Consider the following 19,647-nt stretch of genomic DNA (forward strand, 5'->3'; position numbering starts at 1 on the left):
CAGTCACTCGAAGGGCACTGATAGCAAAACACAAAATAAGCTAGATGTGCAAAGGGCAGATACAGTTCAGATACAGGGAGAACACAAAGAAAAATGTTTATCAAACAATGGATAATACTTACTTTGCTTTATTCACATAATTCCTTTTTGTTTCCCAGTTCTGTGTTTTTTTCCACATACATGTTTAAAAAAGAACCCCAAAAGCAAACAAACAAGCAAACCACAAACCAAAACAATCCTTAGGTGTTTGTAAAGAGCTCAAGCTTTTCAGGAATGTGAAATTCAACCAGGTAATTGTCTTAGATTTAGAAAAGTACCCTTAGTGTCCCTGCCCATTTATACAAGCAGAGATGAGTCTTTGATATCTACTGAAATTCAAGCAAGACCTTGTGTTTTGGGGAACTTTCAAATGCATATACCCTTCAAGGCAAATAAATATGTGATACAAAATATTAATAAAATTTTCCATGACTTTTCATTAACACCAGAAACAAGACAATATTAACTGTGTCTTTGTATTAATAACACTGCTGTAATTTTTTATATTGCTAATAACATTTTGCCTTGTGGTTAATAAATATTATCACATGCTATTGCAGTATAAATCTGTTATGTATAAAAATATAAGCTTTTATTTCAGTACCAGTTCTGCAATTACTATGAAACATTGCTTTTTAAAGAAGTAAAAGATAAATCAGTACAGGATAGTGTGAAATGAGCTGCAAAGAATATGACAGAATTTACTTATCTTTGGATATAGAAAGTTGTCTTTTACCATTCAGGATTCCCTGAAAATAATTTCGTGGGTAAAAAGCATTCTTTGGACGTACCAACTGTTTCAGATTTTTCTTTCACTGTATTGTATTTCTCTTTATGTTACCTTACTGCAACATTCTGAAATGAGTATTTCTGGATCCATTGATCTACACACTGGTTTGCTATGTTATGTTTATTTATTGGAAAGGTGTGATTCCCTGCTGTAAGGATATCGCTTTGTTATTGCAGTAGACGTACGAGATTCTACATGCCTGTGCATATGTATCTGCACCTGCATGTAATTCCTGTTGTAATGGCACTGTGAGAATACACCTGCATTTTTAAAGTCAACTTCTGCAAGGTGGTATCACAAACATTTCTTATTCTAAATATAATGGGACAGAGATTTAAATATTACATCTTTTTATTTCCTAAGCTGCACCCTTCATCTTTTTTCTTGTATCAGGAGAAATAATCAGAGTATTGATTTATCCTTGTTTTGGTCTTCATGGTTTTATATGCTTTTATCATCCCCTCTTTAAACTTAATCACAAGCCTAATCATTTAAATCTGTTTCCGCAAGAGAGGTTTTCTAAAGCTCTAATAAATGTTAAGTCTATTTCTCCTCCTCCTATATCCCCAGTATATTGGGGGAAGAACTGAGCAAAATTGAGGATAAAATTCAGGCTCGACACTAATCATAAGCTGTGTGTTCTGATATGATTATATTATCGTATATTTGGTATTGTCCCTTATTAGATTTCTAGAGCATCAGATCATTGTTTGCCCATTTTAATTATTTACTTTGTTTAACTGCTGCTGCTTAGTGAACTGACTCATTCTGAGGATTTATCTGGGCCAGCCTATCAGGTTAACCTACATTTCTCCTTTAGATCAGAATCTAAGGAATTTTTAATTTGTTTATTTAAGTTAACATATTGTTTTCTATTTAATCCACTTAAAGATGATTGAGACATTCGTACTGAACTTCAATGCGAAATAAGCTTGTGGTTATCGTCATTTACTTGTTGTGCCTGGAATGCTTGTCAGTTCAAAACTGACTCTCACTAGCCAGCACTTTATATGTACGCTGTCAGCCCAGATTTGGGATTTAGTCTCCACTCCCCACATCAGAGGCCATCACTCATCCATGATAATTACCTGGTTTTTCTCTTACGACTTTTTCCCTTTGAAATAGTCACAATGACTCGTGAACTTCAAAAGAGACTAGTGTAAAGGGAATTAATCTCTTCAGTTAAGCAGTTAACTTCTTTCATAGTGTTACCAGCCTTGCTTGATACTTTCTTTAAAAAAAAAAGTCTTAGAGTACTTTATTTAAATCCCAATGCAACTTTCCAAATTTTTAAACAGATTGAAGTTTTAGAATTTTGAATTATAGGAGGGAAGAAACACTTGTAAGTTCTCCTTTAGTAGCCTGTACTTCTTTGGGTTCAAAGTTAGATTCAATTAATTAATTCCCTAGATTCAACTTTTGAGATTGCCCTTACCATGATATCGCAAAGACCTTAAAGACTGTAAGTATTGTCTGGGCCATTGATATTAATAGAATTTCTGAGAATGCAATGAACGGATAAAAATGTGCTTGGTTACTGAAGTGAGATTATGAAGATCATGCTCCAGTTTCTTCCTGCAAGATCCCAAGTCAACACTTGATAGCCAAGCTGAGAAGTTCCTTAGGAGGAGGCCTAACTGCTGTAATTTATTGTCCTGCCCTATTCTGATAACTATTGATTTTTTTTGATATTCTTATAGCTATGATTGTCCAGGGCTAGGAGCAAGCCAAGCTGGGCAGAGGGTATTACCTTTTCTTAGGACAAAGTACATCGGGGAAAGGTAGACCCATACTTGGGCACACCAGCTATCCTTCAGATTTTTCTTTTTCTTGTAAAATATTGTTTGAACCCAAAGTATAAACTAATGGGCTGGTACAATGACAAATTGATTCTTAAGGTGAGAAATAATCTTTAAAAACATGTCATGGTTCCCTTATCCCTTATAATTTTGTCAAAACGTGCAGTTAAAGTAGATGCTCCATGGCAGTCATTTGTGTTGAGCTTTAATTGTCTTGGGTCACGCATTGAACATTTTACCTGTTGAAAATAAAGACTATGTTTAAATCAAGTACATAGATAGATGTGTCTGAATCCAAACCCTCATGAGGAGTTAGTCCTCTACGTTCATAAGTCTGAGTTAAAAAAGACTTGTCAAAGTTTTTCTTCCATTTTTTCAACATTTGTTAGGTGTTCAGATAATTAAGCTTTAATTGAGTAGGGCGGTTGTCACAAAGTGAGGAAAAAATGAAGCGACTTTTCCTTTTATAGTCTAGGCTAATACAAATACTTTTTGTTTCAAGTTCAGGAAATTGGATGCAATGGTTTGGAAAGCTGTAGTACGTGTAGGTATTTTAGTGACTTGCTTAAAATGCTTAGGACTAAGAATAGTAGATTATGTTTTTTGTTGTTGGGTTCACCAGCAGTTTCTTGCTTCACTTGGGGGGTGTTGGGGTGGTCAGGAGAGAGAGAGCTGATAGTGACTGCGGTACAAGATCATGTGCATCCCTCTCTTAAAATGAGTAAGTGCTCCTTTTTCCTCAGTGGGCAGGTTATTTGTAGGCTTGTCCTGCTAATGAAAACCCAGAAGATCTGCTTTTAAAATGTGTCATTTGGACAAATAGGAAATGGGCTGTAGATCAGTAGCTATAATGTTTTGGTGCTATTTTTGTAGAGTGTTAATGCTGCAGATTTATAAACAAAAGATAAATTTACAGTTCTTTTCAGCACAACATTTTCACCTTTTGTAGCACTGTGTCAGGCCAGCATGGGCATAATCCTTAGAATATGAACATCCAGTGCTAATAACTGATTTAGCTGCAAAGACACACACGTCAGCGGCCGTCTGATTCAGGTTGGAGTTATGTCACAGTTTAAAGCCTGGCTGGCTATTAAACCAGTGGCAGACGCTCTCTATTAACGCTCTCCCCGCCCCCAGAAGGGGAACGAAAAGAGAAAAGGGAGAGAGACTTATGGGTTGGAAAGGTAAAACAGTTTTAGTAAACTATAACAATGAAAGAGTGTAATAATGGAAAAAATTAAATATATGCAAATATATACAAAACCAAGATCAAGCTCCCCCAATGACAGTCACGTCACCACTGGCACTACAGGGCAGGCTCTGGGAAGGCCCAGACTGGACTCAGTGATGGACAGGAACTGGATTCAGGAACACACGGATTGGGATTGAAGGCAGGAGAAGAACAGACAGAGTCCTCTCTGGACGCTGGCCATAGAAGAGAGCGAGACCCTCGTGATCTCCCCACTTTATACTGAGAATGATGTGTATGGGATGGAATACCTCGCTGGTCAATTTTGGGTCACCTGTCCTGTCTGGTCCTCCCTGGAGGTGCAACCCTTCTATATCTCTTCACTCGTAATTACTGAGGAATTTAGCACTGACCTTGGTTTCTCTAGGAATAAATACAGCAAGAGCCTTTCTGCATAACATCCCTACCGGTGCCTCAGTGATAACTATACACTTTGAGCGTTGTCACTCCTGGAAGCAGACAGTGTCTGCAAAACATGCAGTTAGTTTCAGAAGGTGCAGTTACTTAGAAGCAGCTTACCTGAAAGGAAAAATCACTGAAAGGAAAATTGGTCTGTTTTAGTCCAAACCAGGACAAGTTACTACCTTTTAATAGCTATTTTCTTCTTGAGAAATACTGTATTTCTCTGTATTCATTGTCTGTGATTGCAAAATTGTGGGAGTTTCACAGTCTGCCTAGCGTGTAGAGAACACTAGGTGTGAAAAGGGCAATCCTTTGACGTCTGCCTGCGTTTCAGATTTGCCGTAAGCTGAACGGAGTCCGTTTCACCTGTTGCAAAAGCGCCAAAGACCGGACATCCATGTCAGTGACGCTGGAGCAGTGCTCCATCTTGAGGGACGAACATCAGCTTCACAAAGACTTCTTTATTCGGGCGCTGGATTGTATGAGAAGGTACGTGGAGATTATTGCATGTCCCTTGCATTTGGAGCTAAGCCAGGAGCTATGGTAGAGAACGGTCTAGAGCCGGTTGAAAATGCGCGATAGGCCCCAGTCCTGATTTAGCAGAGCTGACCAGCAGCATGCCAGCTGGTAAGTCACTTTTGCTTGCAAGGTCTTTGCAACTGTGTGTTTTATCACTAATTAACAGTTTCTGAGATAGATATGTGAAACCTTGTAAGTCTCACTTCGCTGACTGTAGAGTTTGACCAAGGTAAATAGCAGTTATTTTAACAATGTCTTAGGCTTTCATAAGGCTTAAAATGTTAACAACATTCTATGACCATATTAAAAAAAAAGTTATTTTCTGTTTTAAGAATATTTTTAAATGTTTACACACTCATTAAATCATTTGTATAAAATTTAGACAAGCATTGTGAAAGAATAAGCATTTGTTACAGATGGCAATTCTTATTAACTCATGTTATTAAAAGAAACAACAAACAAAATAGGTTTGGACTGATGGTGGTTACCACCAATATCTCATAAAATCTTTACTGTGCTTAAAAAAAAAAGGTTTAATTCTAAATTACAACTATGCAGAAATTCAGGCTGATGTTATCAGGAATGTGTAATTAAAAGATGTAAAGATTTTCAATTATCTGAATCTTTGATGAATTAAAACATTGAGCAAACAAGTTTTGAACATAAAATGAGTCCAGGTCCTATATTCTCTAAAGAAACTTTAATCATTGGCTTTAAAAAGTACTGCATTGTGTTTTCTATAAGACTTTAAAAAATGTATTCACAACATTCAAATAATATACACCAAAGATCACTGCAGAACTAATAGAAAATATTCTGGTCAGCCTGCAAAGAAGTAACTGAATCACATCTTGCACTTTTGTGAAACACAAATTGTTTGAACGCTGGATTTGCAAAGATCATATTTAAGTAAACAATCGTGTTTGAAGTCTGTAATTGATAATTCTTGACCTTAATGTTTACTATTGTCAGATTAGGTGTTTAATGTCTAGATTAATATTGTATGTTTACACATGTAGAGTCCTTTTGTCTTTTGGCAAAGAGATATTCTAAAGAAAAAAGATAATGTTTACAAAAGGGAATCAAGCAGACGACTGAGATAGCTTAGATGTAGAGTTGGTTTGCAAGGCACTAGTGTAGTGTGATGTATTAAACTGAGGTGTATAGTTTTGTATGGATCATTGGCTTGCGTAAATCCCTTAGTCTCTGCAGTATTTCAGTGAGTGAATGACTTGTGTGCAGTCTTTCATAACTACATGTTTTATCATTAATGAAAAATTTCTGAGTTTTCTGTGTTAAATTTCATTTCTGTTGGCATTTCAAGTATGTTTTTTCTTTTACGTCTCCAATAAATACGAAAAGTGTATAAGCTACAGTAAATTACAAGATACAGGCAAACTAATTATATAAAATCATTATTATGTTACAATAGCATTGAGTAGTAGATGGGAAAAGTTTCACAGACATAAACCTGATTAAAAAAAAGGCCCTGATATTTATACAAACTGTTAGTACAAAAGTGTAGGAGGTTTTTGTAGGCTAAAATGGCAGTGACTTTGACAGCTTTTATATCACATAACTTATCTGAAAGCTGAGAAGATTAACACATTAGTTGTATTTGCAGATAACAATAAATTGGAGTCACAAAAGAATGGTGAAAAGCCCAGAAAATCTGGAGAAAACTTAAAAAATAAATGAGCAGATGGATATATGAGGTTGAAGCACCATCACAAAAATACATGCAATTATGTTTTTGCTGTAGTTTTAAACAGAGAACAGCTTTATCCTGCTAATATCCTGTAAATTAATTTGAAACAGCCTTGAACTGAAGTAGTTGCTATGTTCGACAGAAGGTGATAATTCTGACTTGGGTGGTAAGATTGTCTGGGATGTAAAGCAAGGGCCTTGCAAGTAGTGGCAGTAGCATACAAAATGACCTGCACCATCAGGATAATAAATAGATCTTTTACCTGTGCTAGTTTCTATCTGTGTAACACTGTTCATACAACTGGAGGGTAAAAAAAAAAAAGCAGCCAACTTTTTTTTTTTTTCTCATGAGCTGGTGAATTAAAGGCCAAATATTCAGAAACGAATAAAAATGTCAAATGGGGATACATGGTACTTAACTCTCTGGTACTCCCATTGAGAGTTGGTCAGACAGTTTTAAGAGTTGTCTTTGGGTACTTTTTTTGGTATCTTTGGTGCTACAGACATTCAGCAGGGCCTGTTTCTCCCTCCCCACTGCCCATCTGTTGCTGGAGGTGGTTACAGAGCAGTGCTGGCAGTGACGCAGGCTTTCCTTCCTCTCCACCACTGACTTAGGTGGTGTGGCAAGGACCCTCCAGCTGGGCTCTCTTCCTGTAGGCAGATAGAGAAAGGTGAATTGCGGATAAAGGCAATTTGAGAGAGCAAACTGTGAAGGAAAGAACAGCCAGGCAAAAGAGAGAGGGGAAAAAGCCATAATTTCCACAGGAGGAGATACAATGGCGTTTCAACTAAATCTCCTGTATTTTACTTGAGGGAAGCTCGGCAGCTCCATTTTTGAGGTTTGTGTGAATGAGGTCAACAGGCTTGTTTGGTAGTCGGTATGATGCTTGCCCTTTTATCCTTTCTTTTTATTTGATTACTGTTGCAGAGTGTTATTTGAAAGATTATGCTGTGCATTTCTAAGCTTTTCATTGACATTGTAGAAGCTTTTAGAATGATTTTCATGTCTAAAAGAATATATTTTAAGAGCAGACAGAGAAGAAACTGTTTGCTGTTTAATTTATAATTTTAGCAGTTTTCCCCTGATGAATCTTATCTAGATCACTTAGTTAAACTCTCAATCAAATCCCTTTATGTTGATTGCCACAAATCACTTTTAAGCCTTTCAAAGGAACAAGCAGACAAAAAAAAAATTTCAATTTTAACATCCAGAATCCTAACACTCTGGATTGATCTTTGAAAGGCTTCTTTCAAGAGTTAACAGTGGGAGATAGAGAGTACTGTGAAACAAAGTGAGTTGCAAAAGTAAATGGCAATTCAAAAGCAGCTTTTATTGGAAATGCCATCATTTTGAGATATGAAAATTATAAAGGTGCCTGTGTAGCTGTAAAGCTTTTTCTTTTCCTGCCAGTGCTGACACAGCTTTGGTGGCTGTTGTAAAAGGGAAGCTTGTGCTTATGGGTTCATGCTTTCTTACCACCAGAAGTTTGGAGCGCTGAACTTACGCGTGCTGCTGCTTTTCAGCTTCTCTGATGTCTCTAGAATTTTGAGCAAACCGGAGGCAATTTCAGGTATTTCCATTTGTTTGCTTCAATGTACATTGCACAATGCTGTTTTGGAAAATACTGCCAGTAGCTGTTATTTAATGACTCAGTTTGTAAGTGGAGTCAGTGTCTTGTAGTGATAAACTGTATGATGTTTATCACTTCTTACAAAAAAAAAAAAAAGCTGTGCAAAAATCCTTCCGTTAGTTGTCCCTTTAGCTTATGAAAAATTTGGTGAAACGATGATACGAATTCAAGCTTTATCACTTACAATATATAATATATGGGTTTGTCTTCTGAGTATAACTAGCCATTATGATGCTGCAATTGATGTGTATGTGAAGCAGCTATTCCATAAATAATTCTAGATATTATAATTTCCTTGGTATATGTATGCAACTTCCATTAATCTTAGTGACATGCATAGTGCAGAATGAGGAAAATCCATATATTATGGGTCTATATCAAGTGCTTGCAATTCACATCATACTAAAATCATTTATAATGTTGCTGCCACTTTCAAATCATCATTTTTTGCAATATTCTTTTCTTATTTTTCCATTCACCAATATCTGAATATTTCCTGTCATTCAATGTTAACTATATTCCAAGAGACAGTAGAGAGACAAAAGTGATTTACCAGAGTTCATTGCAGTATCTGTCACACGATTCTACTTTTCATCTTTAGAGGTGGCCACTGCTTAAGGGAGGTTGGTCCCTGGTAGGCAGCACACTATGAAGCAGTTCTGTAAAACTCATTTGATTTTTTTCTTTTTTTGTTTTCTTTCTTCTCTGAACCTATTTAATTTTAATGTTTCAGTGACAGGATCCCTTTTGGAGGCCTTGGGTAGTAAGTAACCTCAGAAACTCCTGGGTTTTGTGTGTGTTTCCAATAAAGCCTCAAAAGTAAAAACAAGCAAAAGAAATGACAAACCCACTGTCTACAGTGAAGCCTCCAGGCTCTCAGCCTTATCATCATTCTTGGCAGGGCACAATACCTGTCAGATATTTCAGATATTGAATACAAAATTTGACTTAATGTAGGACATGCAGTTTTCACCTGAAACAGCACTCAAGGATATTTCAGATTACTTTAGATAAATTGCCTATCAAAAAATCTGATTGAAGCACAAATGCAAAGAATGACTGGTCAGGGCAACAAGGTATGGGCATGTGATGGCCCAATTATGAAGCAAATAGCTCCTTTTTAAAGAGCTGTTTGAGGACGTCTTTTCTTAAAGATCATCTTAAAGATACGCAAGTTGAGAAGGAGGGATAGCTGTCATAGCTCTTTAATCAGGGACTTTCAGATGTTCTGTGCGGAATCTGTAGGTCCATGCTGAGATAGACCTTGGCCATGGAAGGACCTGTGCCAAACACCACAGTGTTGTGATTGCTGCGTGGACTAGGAAGCGGGAGCAAAGGGACAGGATGAGGGGCTGGGATCCACGTACAGACCTTCCTCTGCCTTTCTCCCAACCCCCAGCTTTCACCCTGCCCCTGCAAGCTTGTGGCAACAGATGCTGCACATGAGGAGTCACACGGAAGAGGAAGCACATGTTCTCCTCTTACCTTTTCTTTTTCCAGCCCATCTGACCTTCCCCATCTTTTTTTCCTGAGAGTATTAGCACAGTGTAAACAAAACCTAAAAGGCAGAGCCTGGCTTCCAACATGGATTTTTCCATCATTCTGTGGTTCTTTAGAAACTTAACATTTATATTTTGAGGTACAAACTTTACATGGAAAGATTTGCATTGATGTATTGAAAGAGGCCTGGCATTAAGTAACAGCAAGGTCCAATTTTGGTGCATTGAACCACCATCAGTTTTGTTTTCTAAAACTAAATTGCTACTTTTTAAAATAGCAACAGTGTGCAGAGGGAAAGAAAACAAAATGGAGATGGTCACAGATGTAGTAAGAATCAATGCAATCGGCACCTTGTTGGACTGTTTTAGAATAAAGATCTATTTCTGAGCATCCTTGTGGGAGGAGAAGGAGAATTGCAGACAACCATTGCGGATGAAGTATCGAACAGTAGCTTGAAAAGGCTGTGTTAAATATAAGTTTTCCAATGAAAGTACTCAATTTCACAAAATTGATCTTTACAATATGTCTTTAAAGCAATTCTCTGGGTTTTAATACTTTAAAAAGACCAAAAAAAAAAGCCAAGGAAAAAAAAGAAAGGAAACCCAAACACACTTTATTTGCACCATACCAGGCTCAGGAAGGTCATCAGTGAGGTTCAGGCTTCTACATGGGCAAATTAAGTAAAATTGACAATTGTTTTGTAATACAGTCTCACACATTTTGTCTGTTTCACTGAGGTCAGATGTTCAAGTCCATGTTTTGCAGGGGAATGTTCTCTAGTTGACTACAGAAGTTTCATTTGTCCTGTACCTCGTTTCTCCAACTTCTTCACAAATACTAATTTCAGACTTCTTTCTGATCCGCACCCCCGTCAGAGTCCTGAGAACTGTCTCATGAGAACCTTCCCATCTTCCTCTTTTTCACCAGACTATTGCTTGAGTATTTCCCTCTGGTTGCTCCTTCCTCCTCTGTGATGCGTGTGGCTGCCTTTGTCTTTCTTCTGTTCTTCAGAGCTTGGGCACTGGCCTCAGCAGCAATATAGAGAGAACAGCAGAGATGGTCCCCTTGCCCCATTGCTTTTGCTTCACATTGCAGCGGTCATCATCTGCCAGGGAGCACAGCAGCAAGGAGAAGTCTTGTCTAACCCCTTGACCTGGCAGATGTTTAGCATAAATTGAATCCTCAAAGCATGTACCTGCTGAATTTTAACAAGTCTGTGTTAGGAAGAGGTGATTTGAGATTCTTGCAGGAGCAGGCTCTTACAATAGTTAAATCTCTCATACTTCTATTACCTTGGTGCAGAATATCAAATCCTGCTCTTCAGCATGGAGGTACTAGTAATCATCTCAAAAAAAAAAAAAAAAAAAAAAAAGCTGATTTTTTTTCTTTAAATGACATTGTAAGTTTGACTTTTATCCATTGAAAATGAACTAACAATTGAAAGTAGAATCTTAATGGAAAGCATTGTGTAACCTTAGTTATAGTTGCCCTTCCCCTAGAAGCTATAATAATATTCTTTGGCTAATCACTGGGGAGGAAGGGAGTGTTCAAGGGAAAACAGTAAAAACCTTTGCCACTCTTTGGATGGAATATTGAGAGATGTGACCCAGGCTATGTCACAAAACATTTAGCTTTTCAGCAGGCAGTAAACCATAATTTCTGAAGTAAATGCTTAGTTTTCCTGTCAGTCCATGGGGGGAAGGTAGTACCATAAGCAATCTGTATTGTCTCTAATTTTTGACATCAGCATTAGGTGGGTGAGTCCTTAAAATGCGCCTGCTTCTCCTTCATTGATTCTGTAGGAAACGTGAGTACTTCAAGATGACTCCAAACCTGACAGTAAATTTTCACTACCAAGTAGTGAAACGTACTAATATATCAATTGCAGTGTATTACAGGAAAAAAAAATGTTCCTTATCCATTGAAAAAGAAAATGTTTGACCATGTTTGGGTTTTAGCTTTGTGACAACAAGAAAGAAACACTGATTCCCTGTGATCTTTTTGCTGAAGGGAGTCCTTGCCCTTTGACTTAAGAGTGTATATGACAGAGTTCTCCAAAAGAGAATCAGATTTAATGGAAATGCAATCAAAAACTCACCCTATTCTGAGTTCTGCTCTGATTTGTACTTTTTCTCACTGAGGTATTGACAAGGTGAATAATGTATTAACTAGCCCGTATTAGTATTTGCCATATCTTGACCCAAGTGGAATTATAGGGAATTGAGCTATGCGTTCCCTCTCAGTGAATGTTTTAATTATTTAGTATAGGTAGTGAGAAAGGTGTGTAATTAATTACCAGGTGGACAACTGTGTTCAGTTTTCAAAACTAGCCGAACAAAAAAACCTCATCCAATAAATTTACTTTCCCTTTTAGTACCATAGTCTGTGTTTGGATCCTTAATAGTGCAGCAGTGAATTTAAACACTGCATCTTGATTAATTAAAAAAAGGAAAAGGAAAGTGTTTACACTGTTTGCACTCCTAAAAAAGGTCTTCTAATGTAAAGTGTTTCTGTCACTTTTGTCATACATAGATTACAGGACCATAGTTTTCCTGGACTTCACCTGCCATGGTTAGGCAAATCTAGCATGCAAGCAGATTATCTGAAAATATTATTTGGTGTTCGCTTTTGAGATTCTGCTAGTCATCCGTGGAAGACTTCATTAATTGCCTCATTCATTTGGTGCTTTAGTGCTTATGCTATTGCTTATTCAGAACTTCCATGAAAGACTAGGTCTTACCTGAAATCAGACTATAGATGCATTATACTCACCAGAGTGAGTAATACTAGGTTTCTTCCTATTATATTTCACTTCTATTAAGTTTTTCTGAGAGTGTGTGTGGGAAAAGTCCTGTATGCACATATATTATCTGTTAAAACTTCACGTGCCACAGATCACTTACCGTGGCTTTGACCATGTACAGCTAAATCTCTCAGGAAAAGCAACACTGCCAAATCTAAAATTTAGATAAGAAAAGAGCAGGAAATGAGAATAAGCAGGTAGTAATAGCATAGAATAGCTGGTTAAAATTATCACGGATCCAGTCTCTTCAAGAATTTATCTGCCTCTAAAACTATATTGTTCTCAGAATAATATAACATGGGCAGGGAGAACTCGTAACTTCCTTCCTGCGGTCCCAGCCATTGGAGGGGACACAGAAAAAGAATAGCAACTAGCTGCGAGTCCGGAAAGGTTGTTTTGTAATAGAACATTTTGCATTTCTGCAGGAGAAAGATGATGCAGTGTTGGGCTACAGCTCTAGCTGGCTTATGTAGAAAGCAGGTAGCAGAGGCATTTCTAGGTGTATTTTTGCTCTCGTTTTACGCTCCCTTAATCCAACTTAGTTTCTTTTGTAGGAATACTCTCTGCTCAGATAATCATCTTCTCTGCTCATCCAGCATCCCTGTTCCAGTTTCCTTCCATAAGCTCCCTGCTTTTTTTTTTTTTTAATTCAGTCTGCTGCTCTATTTCCTCTTTCCAGTGAGCGTTTCCCTGTTTCTCTTTCTCCTGCAACATCACCTTGGTGTATGATATTTTGAGGAACTCCTTTGACAGTAGCCTTGCTCAGCTCAGTTCAGGAGTGAGTTTTGGTTGTGGTTTCTCGTTGTTACTTTCTGTGGCAGATCTGATTTGGTGAGTGACATTTTGTAAATGTGCCCTCATCATTGCAGCAACCACTGGCACTTTCACTGGATAGCTGGCAGCAACAAGTTTCTCAGTGTTTCCTTGCAGTACAAGCCCTGGTAGCTGTTTGCACTGGAGTGACCAAAGGAGTTTCCACTTGGACTATTATGTACTTGATATGGATTTCCTACTTCCATGATGTTATCTGTAGTTGGCTGGAACTACACCCAATAACAGAGCCAGCAGCATTATATTGCTATCCTGTTCTCTGGATCATTCAGAGATAAATTTGGGAGATAATTCTGGGAACTTGCATTCTTAATAGCCTAAGCCTCTACTATAATCTGTATGAATAGGAAGTACGTGTTTATAAGGAAGTTAATGCAAAGGAAAGGTTGGAGTCCTCCCAAAATGCACAGCCAAATCACTCCACAGTTTACTGTTATAACAGTTCAAGTGGTTTCTGCAACCCTGGGACTTAGTGGTGCTGTAGTTGTATTGTGACTCTAAACATACCTAATGCCAAAATCACTGGGCACTGGTTTGGCTATGCCTCTGCAGTCCTGTTTTTGTGCCCTGCTGTGGACTTACTTCCCCGCCAGCTTATTTTCTCTCCCCAACCTGGATGATGCTATGTGCATATTGTCTTCCAGCACCAGGAAAAGCATCTGGCTTTTCTCCTCTGTTGGAGATGCTCCTCATGCCCCAGGAAGGTGCCCGAGCAGAGTTTCTACCTGTGCAGGGCCCTGGGATCCCAGGCAAGGCTTAAGTCCCATAGACCGGGGAGGTCAGAGGGTGGGAAAGGAATCACTGTTCCCTGTAACTTCTGTCCTGGGATGAAATATTTTGGGTATATGACCCAGCCTCCTAGTTAGATTACCTGTTAATGAGGCAGAAGATACCTCTGCGAAAGCTTCACTTACCCTTGTGTAAAAGATTTCATAGTATTGTGGCATTAAGGGTATCATTGTTCTTTTTTTGGAATCAGTTATTTGTAGCCTTTCTTATTTTTATTCCTTAAAGGAGAAAATATCACTTTTGGGGGGTAATTTGATAACTCTTGAAATATTCCAAATATCTGTAATTTTAATATAAATACTGTTATTGTCAGGACTAAAGCTTACCATAGTGATACAGTTAGCTCTGTGAAGGAGTATGAGGTCAGGTTTGTGTCTCTCTTTTGAGTGGCTAGAAGTTTTCTGTATCCTTTCACGGCTTAGAGACTTCCTTGGGGATCGATTGTCTGAGGCCCAACTGAAGTTTTTTCACAGTTGGGCATTTGTAAGAAATCTCCTCTTTCTACTTCTCTCATTCATCATAGGGGTTTTCTGATGTATAAGCAGCTTCAGTTTCATGCTACAGCCTTCCCCTTTGACAGTGTCTCTCTGCAGCTTGACTGTATGTTTCCTTACACTGGTGAGAACATAATAATCTCTGAGGTTCCTTATCCCTCATTTGAATTTAGCTGAATTCAGTCGATGTGCCCAAAGGTTGCGAGAATATACAGATGCATCTTCCATCCCCTCACACCAAGCACAAATGTGTAACCTTCACGTCTATAGGAAGACAGACTAAAAAGGCAGCAGTTTATTATCAGCAGTAGATCAATGAGCTGCACCTTGCTTTAAAAAAATTAATATTTTCTCCTCAGCCACTGACCCACCCCCAGTCAACAGTCAGCATTGTCAGATATGAAGAACTTGTTTAGATTACTGAAAAAAAAAAGGATTAAGGAGCAGTCTGATCACATAGTCACATATTTATAAAAGATCTTGCTCTAGGGTCATCTGATTAACAGTTTTTGTCTTGGGTAAACTGGCAAGTCTGATGAAAATGTATCATTCCTGTCAAAATAATGTTGTTTTTTATATGCATTTTTCAAAAATCCCTCATCACTGCTCCAAAGTTGTTGATTTTTTTATTTAAATCCATTTATAACTCATTTATAACTGTTGACAGTGGAGCATCTACAGAATACAAAGTAATCAGCAACAGAAAGATTTGCTGAGTAACTTCCAGCAAACTGCCTTGTGGTGGTGTGATAAGCAGAAGATGGGAGTGTCCACAGTAGGTTGTCATGGAATGTTTTTCATAATACATTTCAGCCAGGAAATAAAAATCAACACCTTTAGTCTAGTTTGGTTTGGGATTTTGTTTAGTTTTGTTTGGGTTTTTTTTTTAACCCACTTAATTTAACCAAGAGTGGCATGAACCTCTGTCCTAAGTTTATTTCAGCTAATAAAATGGCTGTTATGTTGAATGCCTCAGGAAAGCTAATAAAAATGGCTAAACTGGCCCTCTGTCAAAGGCATTCTTGGCTGGTTTTGAAATGATCAAAGTATCATCACAGTGCCTTTAAAAGACAAGCAGTTACAATAATATTTCATTCTCAGAAGCCCATGAATTGATTCTGGAATTCCAGAAGAGTGTGCTGGGATAATATTGGTCATAACTGGTTAGAATATTTATTCATGAGTTTTTAAAATGTCTTTGACATGCTCATTATTTGCTCTTTCACCTTTTGTTGTCATCAGTGTGCACTTAAAATATACTCTATCCTACTTACATGTTGCTACTAGTTTATGTTGCTAGATATTTCTAAGATCTCTTCTCTCTCATTTAAGAGCTTATAATAAAAAAAGATGTAACATGAGTTTGTTTCTTGAAGAAAATGTGAAACTTTCTAATACCTGTCCTGGTTTGGCTTATCGCTTCTTATTTGTATTGTATTCTCCACTTTCTCACCAATGTAGCAACTGCTAGCGTGGTAAGCTGCATGTGGACTAAATGCCTTTCATTTAATAATCTCTAGTTAAATGCATTAGAAGTAGGTCAAGAGCTGAGATTTGAGCAGATGTGCAAACACTTCTTAATGTCAAATGTTCTTGACTCAAAAAGCTTGTAATTGACAAGCAGAGGGTGAGATAAATGCATTTGTATCTTTTTCACTTTTCAATGGGAGACAGTATAGAGATGTCAAGCCACTTACTCATGACTACACAGTCCTTTGATGGAAATTGAATTTGGATCTACTTTTTCTTAAACAGAGACTCTTCTTATTATCTGGTTTATTTTAAATAAAAGTTGTGTTGCTGTACTTGAACGTGCAATAGCAATGCTTGTAGGGTTCATTGCCTTACTGACATTCACTATTCTGCACATTAATAATTCTCTTTTCCCACTCCTTTTTGCTACTTGGGTTCATGCTGGCATTCAGCAGTGCTGGCTGCGCAGTTTAAGGCTCTTTCCCTCCTGGACACTGCCCAACTGGTGTGTCTCCTGCCTGCGTGTTGGGGGATAGTCCTCCCTCAAGATCATACTGAATAAAGTCCTCTCTTGCTTTCTCACTGCGTTGCTGCGTAGAGGTGGAGGTTGCTCCCTATGTCCTCTTTCTCTGGAAAAATTTACTGCTACAATGGTATTATCAGCAAATTTGTAAGCAGTTGCTTTAGATATAGCTTGACGTTTCTGTTACACAGATTAACATCATTTGCCACATGAAGATGCTACTTGAATTAATTCTTAAAGTGAGATAGTACGTGTAAGACCACTACTATGCTGTTTATTTTCCCTCTTGTGCAGTGGAAGTGGCCCAAGAGGTGCCGCTGACTAGAGGGGTATTCAGTTCACTTCTGTAGGATTGGTTTTCCGCCGTTAATCTGCCTTGCTGCATTCTGTAAAATACTGTCTGGTGTTCTCATTACAACTTACTTCCTTCTGCTCCTTTTTGAAGGGAAAATTACGTTGTTTTATGAAGCCCTTAAAGTGGATATGGCCTTACATGTCATGCTTGCTTTGCTCGACAGAAGTGTTAGAGTATTTTTTTGTGACCAAGGTTATTGTCTGTCTGGCTGTAATTTATGTAATTTTAATCTGGTAGATTAAAAATCAGTAGAATATTTTTTTGGCTAAAAAGGATTTAAATCACCTTTTGGTGGTGCCTTGGCAAGGCAACATGGCATACAGCAAAGTTTTGCCTCCTAAGTATGTTGGATTGTATGGTATAGCATGTAATGTGCATACACACGTAATTACAAAGAAAATGCACAAACATAGGAATTGGCGCATTTCATTTTGTCAAATGTTGCTGTTTCATTATGTGATTTAATGAAATGGATTTTAAAAACTGGCTTACAAACTTTACAAATATTTTTACAACATGAGAAACACTTTTTAGAGTAGTTTATTTCTGTATGGCCGTGGTTTGTGATTGTTTTTCATGCTTTGACTGGCAATTAAAATTCAGTTAAAAGACTTGAGATCTTCACGTTCCGTCTTGCCCCATAGCCTTACTATCTTCAGGTGAAGATACTTGTTTTTAGATGAAGATTTTACTGAGGTAGAAGTGCTGGGAAAAATTTGGCACTTCATATAATGTGATAGAGCTATTGTTCTTTGTGTTTCAGGGAGGATAATGAAACTTGAGAGTACCAGCATTTTTCAAATCAGACACTTTTTCTCACTTTCAGACTACAAGTATTCGTTGGTAAGAGGGTCCTGAGCAAACACATAGCACAGTAGTCTAGAAAGGTATTTGTAGTCTTAGCTGAATTTGTTAAAATTATTTTGTGACAGAGTTATCTCCAGTTCTATGTTTTCAGTCCCAAAGGCAATCATTCTTCCTGCTGTCATGAAGAATCTTCCTCCGTGCAGCACAATAGGGATAACAAAACTCATTTCAGTCTCAATTTACGTTTAATTTCAAGGTAAAACTTGAAATGAGGTGGTAATGAACTTGAACTCATGGTTTTGATTATCTCCTGCATGCTTATACAAGTGCTCAGACACAGTACAGGTATTTTCCAGACATGGTTCTGTTCGGAGAGTGTCTTCAGCAGATTAAAACCTGAATTTTTCTGCTTTTCTTGCTGTTGCAGTTAATATAGTAAGAACATTTAGAATTCAGCTCTTAGGTTTGAATCAGATCTACCTAAATACATATCCAAAAGAAGAAAAGATAATTGTCGTGACTATCATGGTGTGATAATGCTAGGAAATGATGAGTTCGTAAGAGACTGATCCTCTGAAACAGAGAATGATCAAACCAGTTAAAACCATTTGGAAAGCAAAACTCACAAATGTGTTTCACAATCCCAGCTGTGCAGTCCAGTGGGTGCTGTGGTGATAACAGCCACCGTCTCCCTCAGATTCTTTGAATTTGGACATGTATGTCTTTTCTAAGATACTGGTTTGTGCCACAAATAAAACTGGAATAGCTCTAGTAAAGGCAAAGGAACTGCACCAACAAACACTGGTTAGAAATTTGCCATCAGAGATCTGTGGTGGGCCCTGTCCCATCCCTCGCTCCAAGCAGCCACACCAGCCATATCGTAAGCACGGAAGCGAATGTAGATCTTTATGGTGCTGTGATTGTGCCTTTCTGTCCAGTCTGTTCTCCACTAACAGTCTATGCAATTAGTTAAATTGAAAAGCATCCTCTCTCCATACATTTGGCTTTTCTAGGCACAGATGAGGAAACAAACCTTCCCAAATGTGGCTTTCTGTAGTGTGGACTTCACTGATCTCTGTGATAATGTAACTAGATGGAATAATAAGCCCACACTGGGCTAGCAGAATTCAAAAGACCTTTTCCCAGACAGGACCAACACCTGCTATTACAGTGGGCGGCTTTATGCAAATACTAGCATTTTGTTATTACTGCATTACAAAATGCATTAAGCATCCAGTTTCCTTTGTAAATGAAGCAATGTATTACCTCAGTAGCTACTTTTGAAGCTATCTGCAACTTAAAACACAGACGTTAAAACTAATGAAACTAAATGAACCCCCTCTGAATTGTAATCCTTGAATAGAGAAGTGGTTCTAGTAGGGTTTTTTTAATTATAAAGTTTATTAAAAGGAATACATATTACAATGGAGAGGAAAAAGTCAAATGATTTCTTATGGCAAAAATAAAAACTTTAAACTTGCTATCCATACTCCATTGGGCATGAAATGTGAAAAGAGAAATAAAAAGACATTTAATCTTGTTGCAAAGCTTAATGTTCTGTACCACATTGTAACGTAGCCCAAAACAGACAATTGCTTGCTCATAAATCTTTTTTTTTCTTTTATTCATATTACTGAGAAAAATCAAGACTGTCCTTGAAAAATAGTCTGTAGTCAAGTGAGCTTGAAATTTATATTGTTAGTCATCATGTTTGACCATATTTATGGTGCTGGAGAGAAAATCCAGCTCGTGTGGTTTGTTTTGTAAAGTGATGCAGTGGTAGCGCAAGTATGGGCTGGAGATCATAAAGCTCTATAAAGATGGGGGGGGGAGGGAAACATTGGGCAATTAACCATTGTGTTAAAGAAAATTGGTGGAGTCCGGGTCTCTAGGTTTGCTGATTCTTTATTGAAGCAACTCAGAGTTGGACCACCAC

The 19,647-nt window shown here is 37.7% G+C and overlaps 1 protein-coding gene across 9 annotated transcripts in view; it reads left to right on the forward strand.

The window, feature by feature from the left end:
• The window catches only part of INPP4B (inositol polyphosphate-4-phosphatase type II B), a 332,333-nt gene that overhangs the window by 291,817 nt on the left and 20,869 nt on the right, over positions 1–19,647 (forward strand). For all 9 annotated transcript variants that reach the window (XM_068404348.1, XM_068404356.1, XM_068404352.1 and 6 more), the window contains one exon: positions 4,614–4,768. In XM_068404348.1, coding sequence (XP_068260449.1) covers positions 4,614–4,768 — 155 coding nt within the window. The remainder of the gene's footprint in view (positions 1–4,613; positions 4,769–19,647) is intronic.

The sequence above is a fragment of the Nyctibius grandis genome, chromosome 6, assembly GCF_013368605.1.
Source record: "Nyctibius grandis isolate bNycGra1 chromosome 6, bNycGra1.pri, whole genome shotgun sequence".
Lineage (NCBI taxonomy): Eukaryota > Metazoa > Chordata > Aves > Nyctibiiformes > Nyctibiidae > Nyctibius > Nyctibius grandis.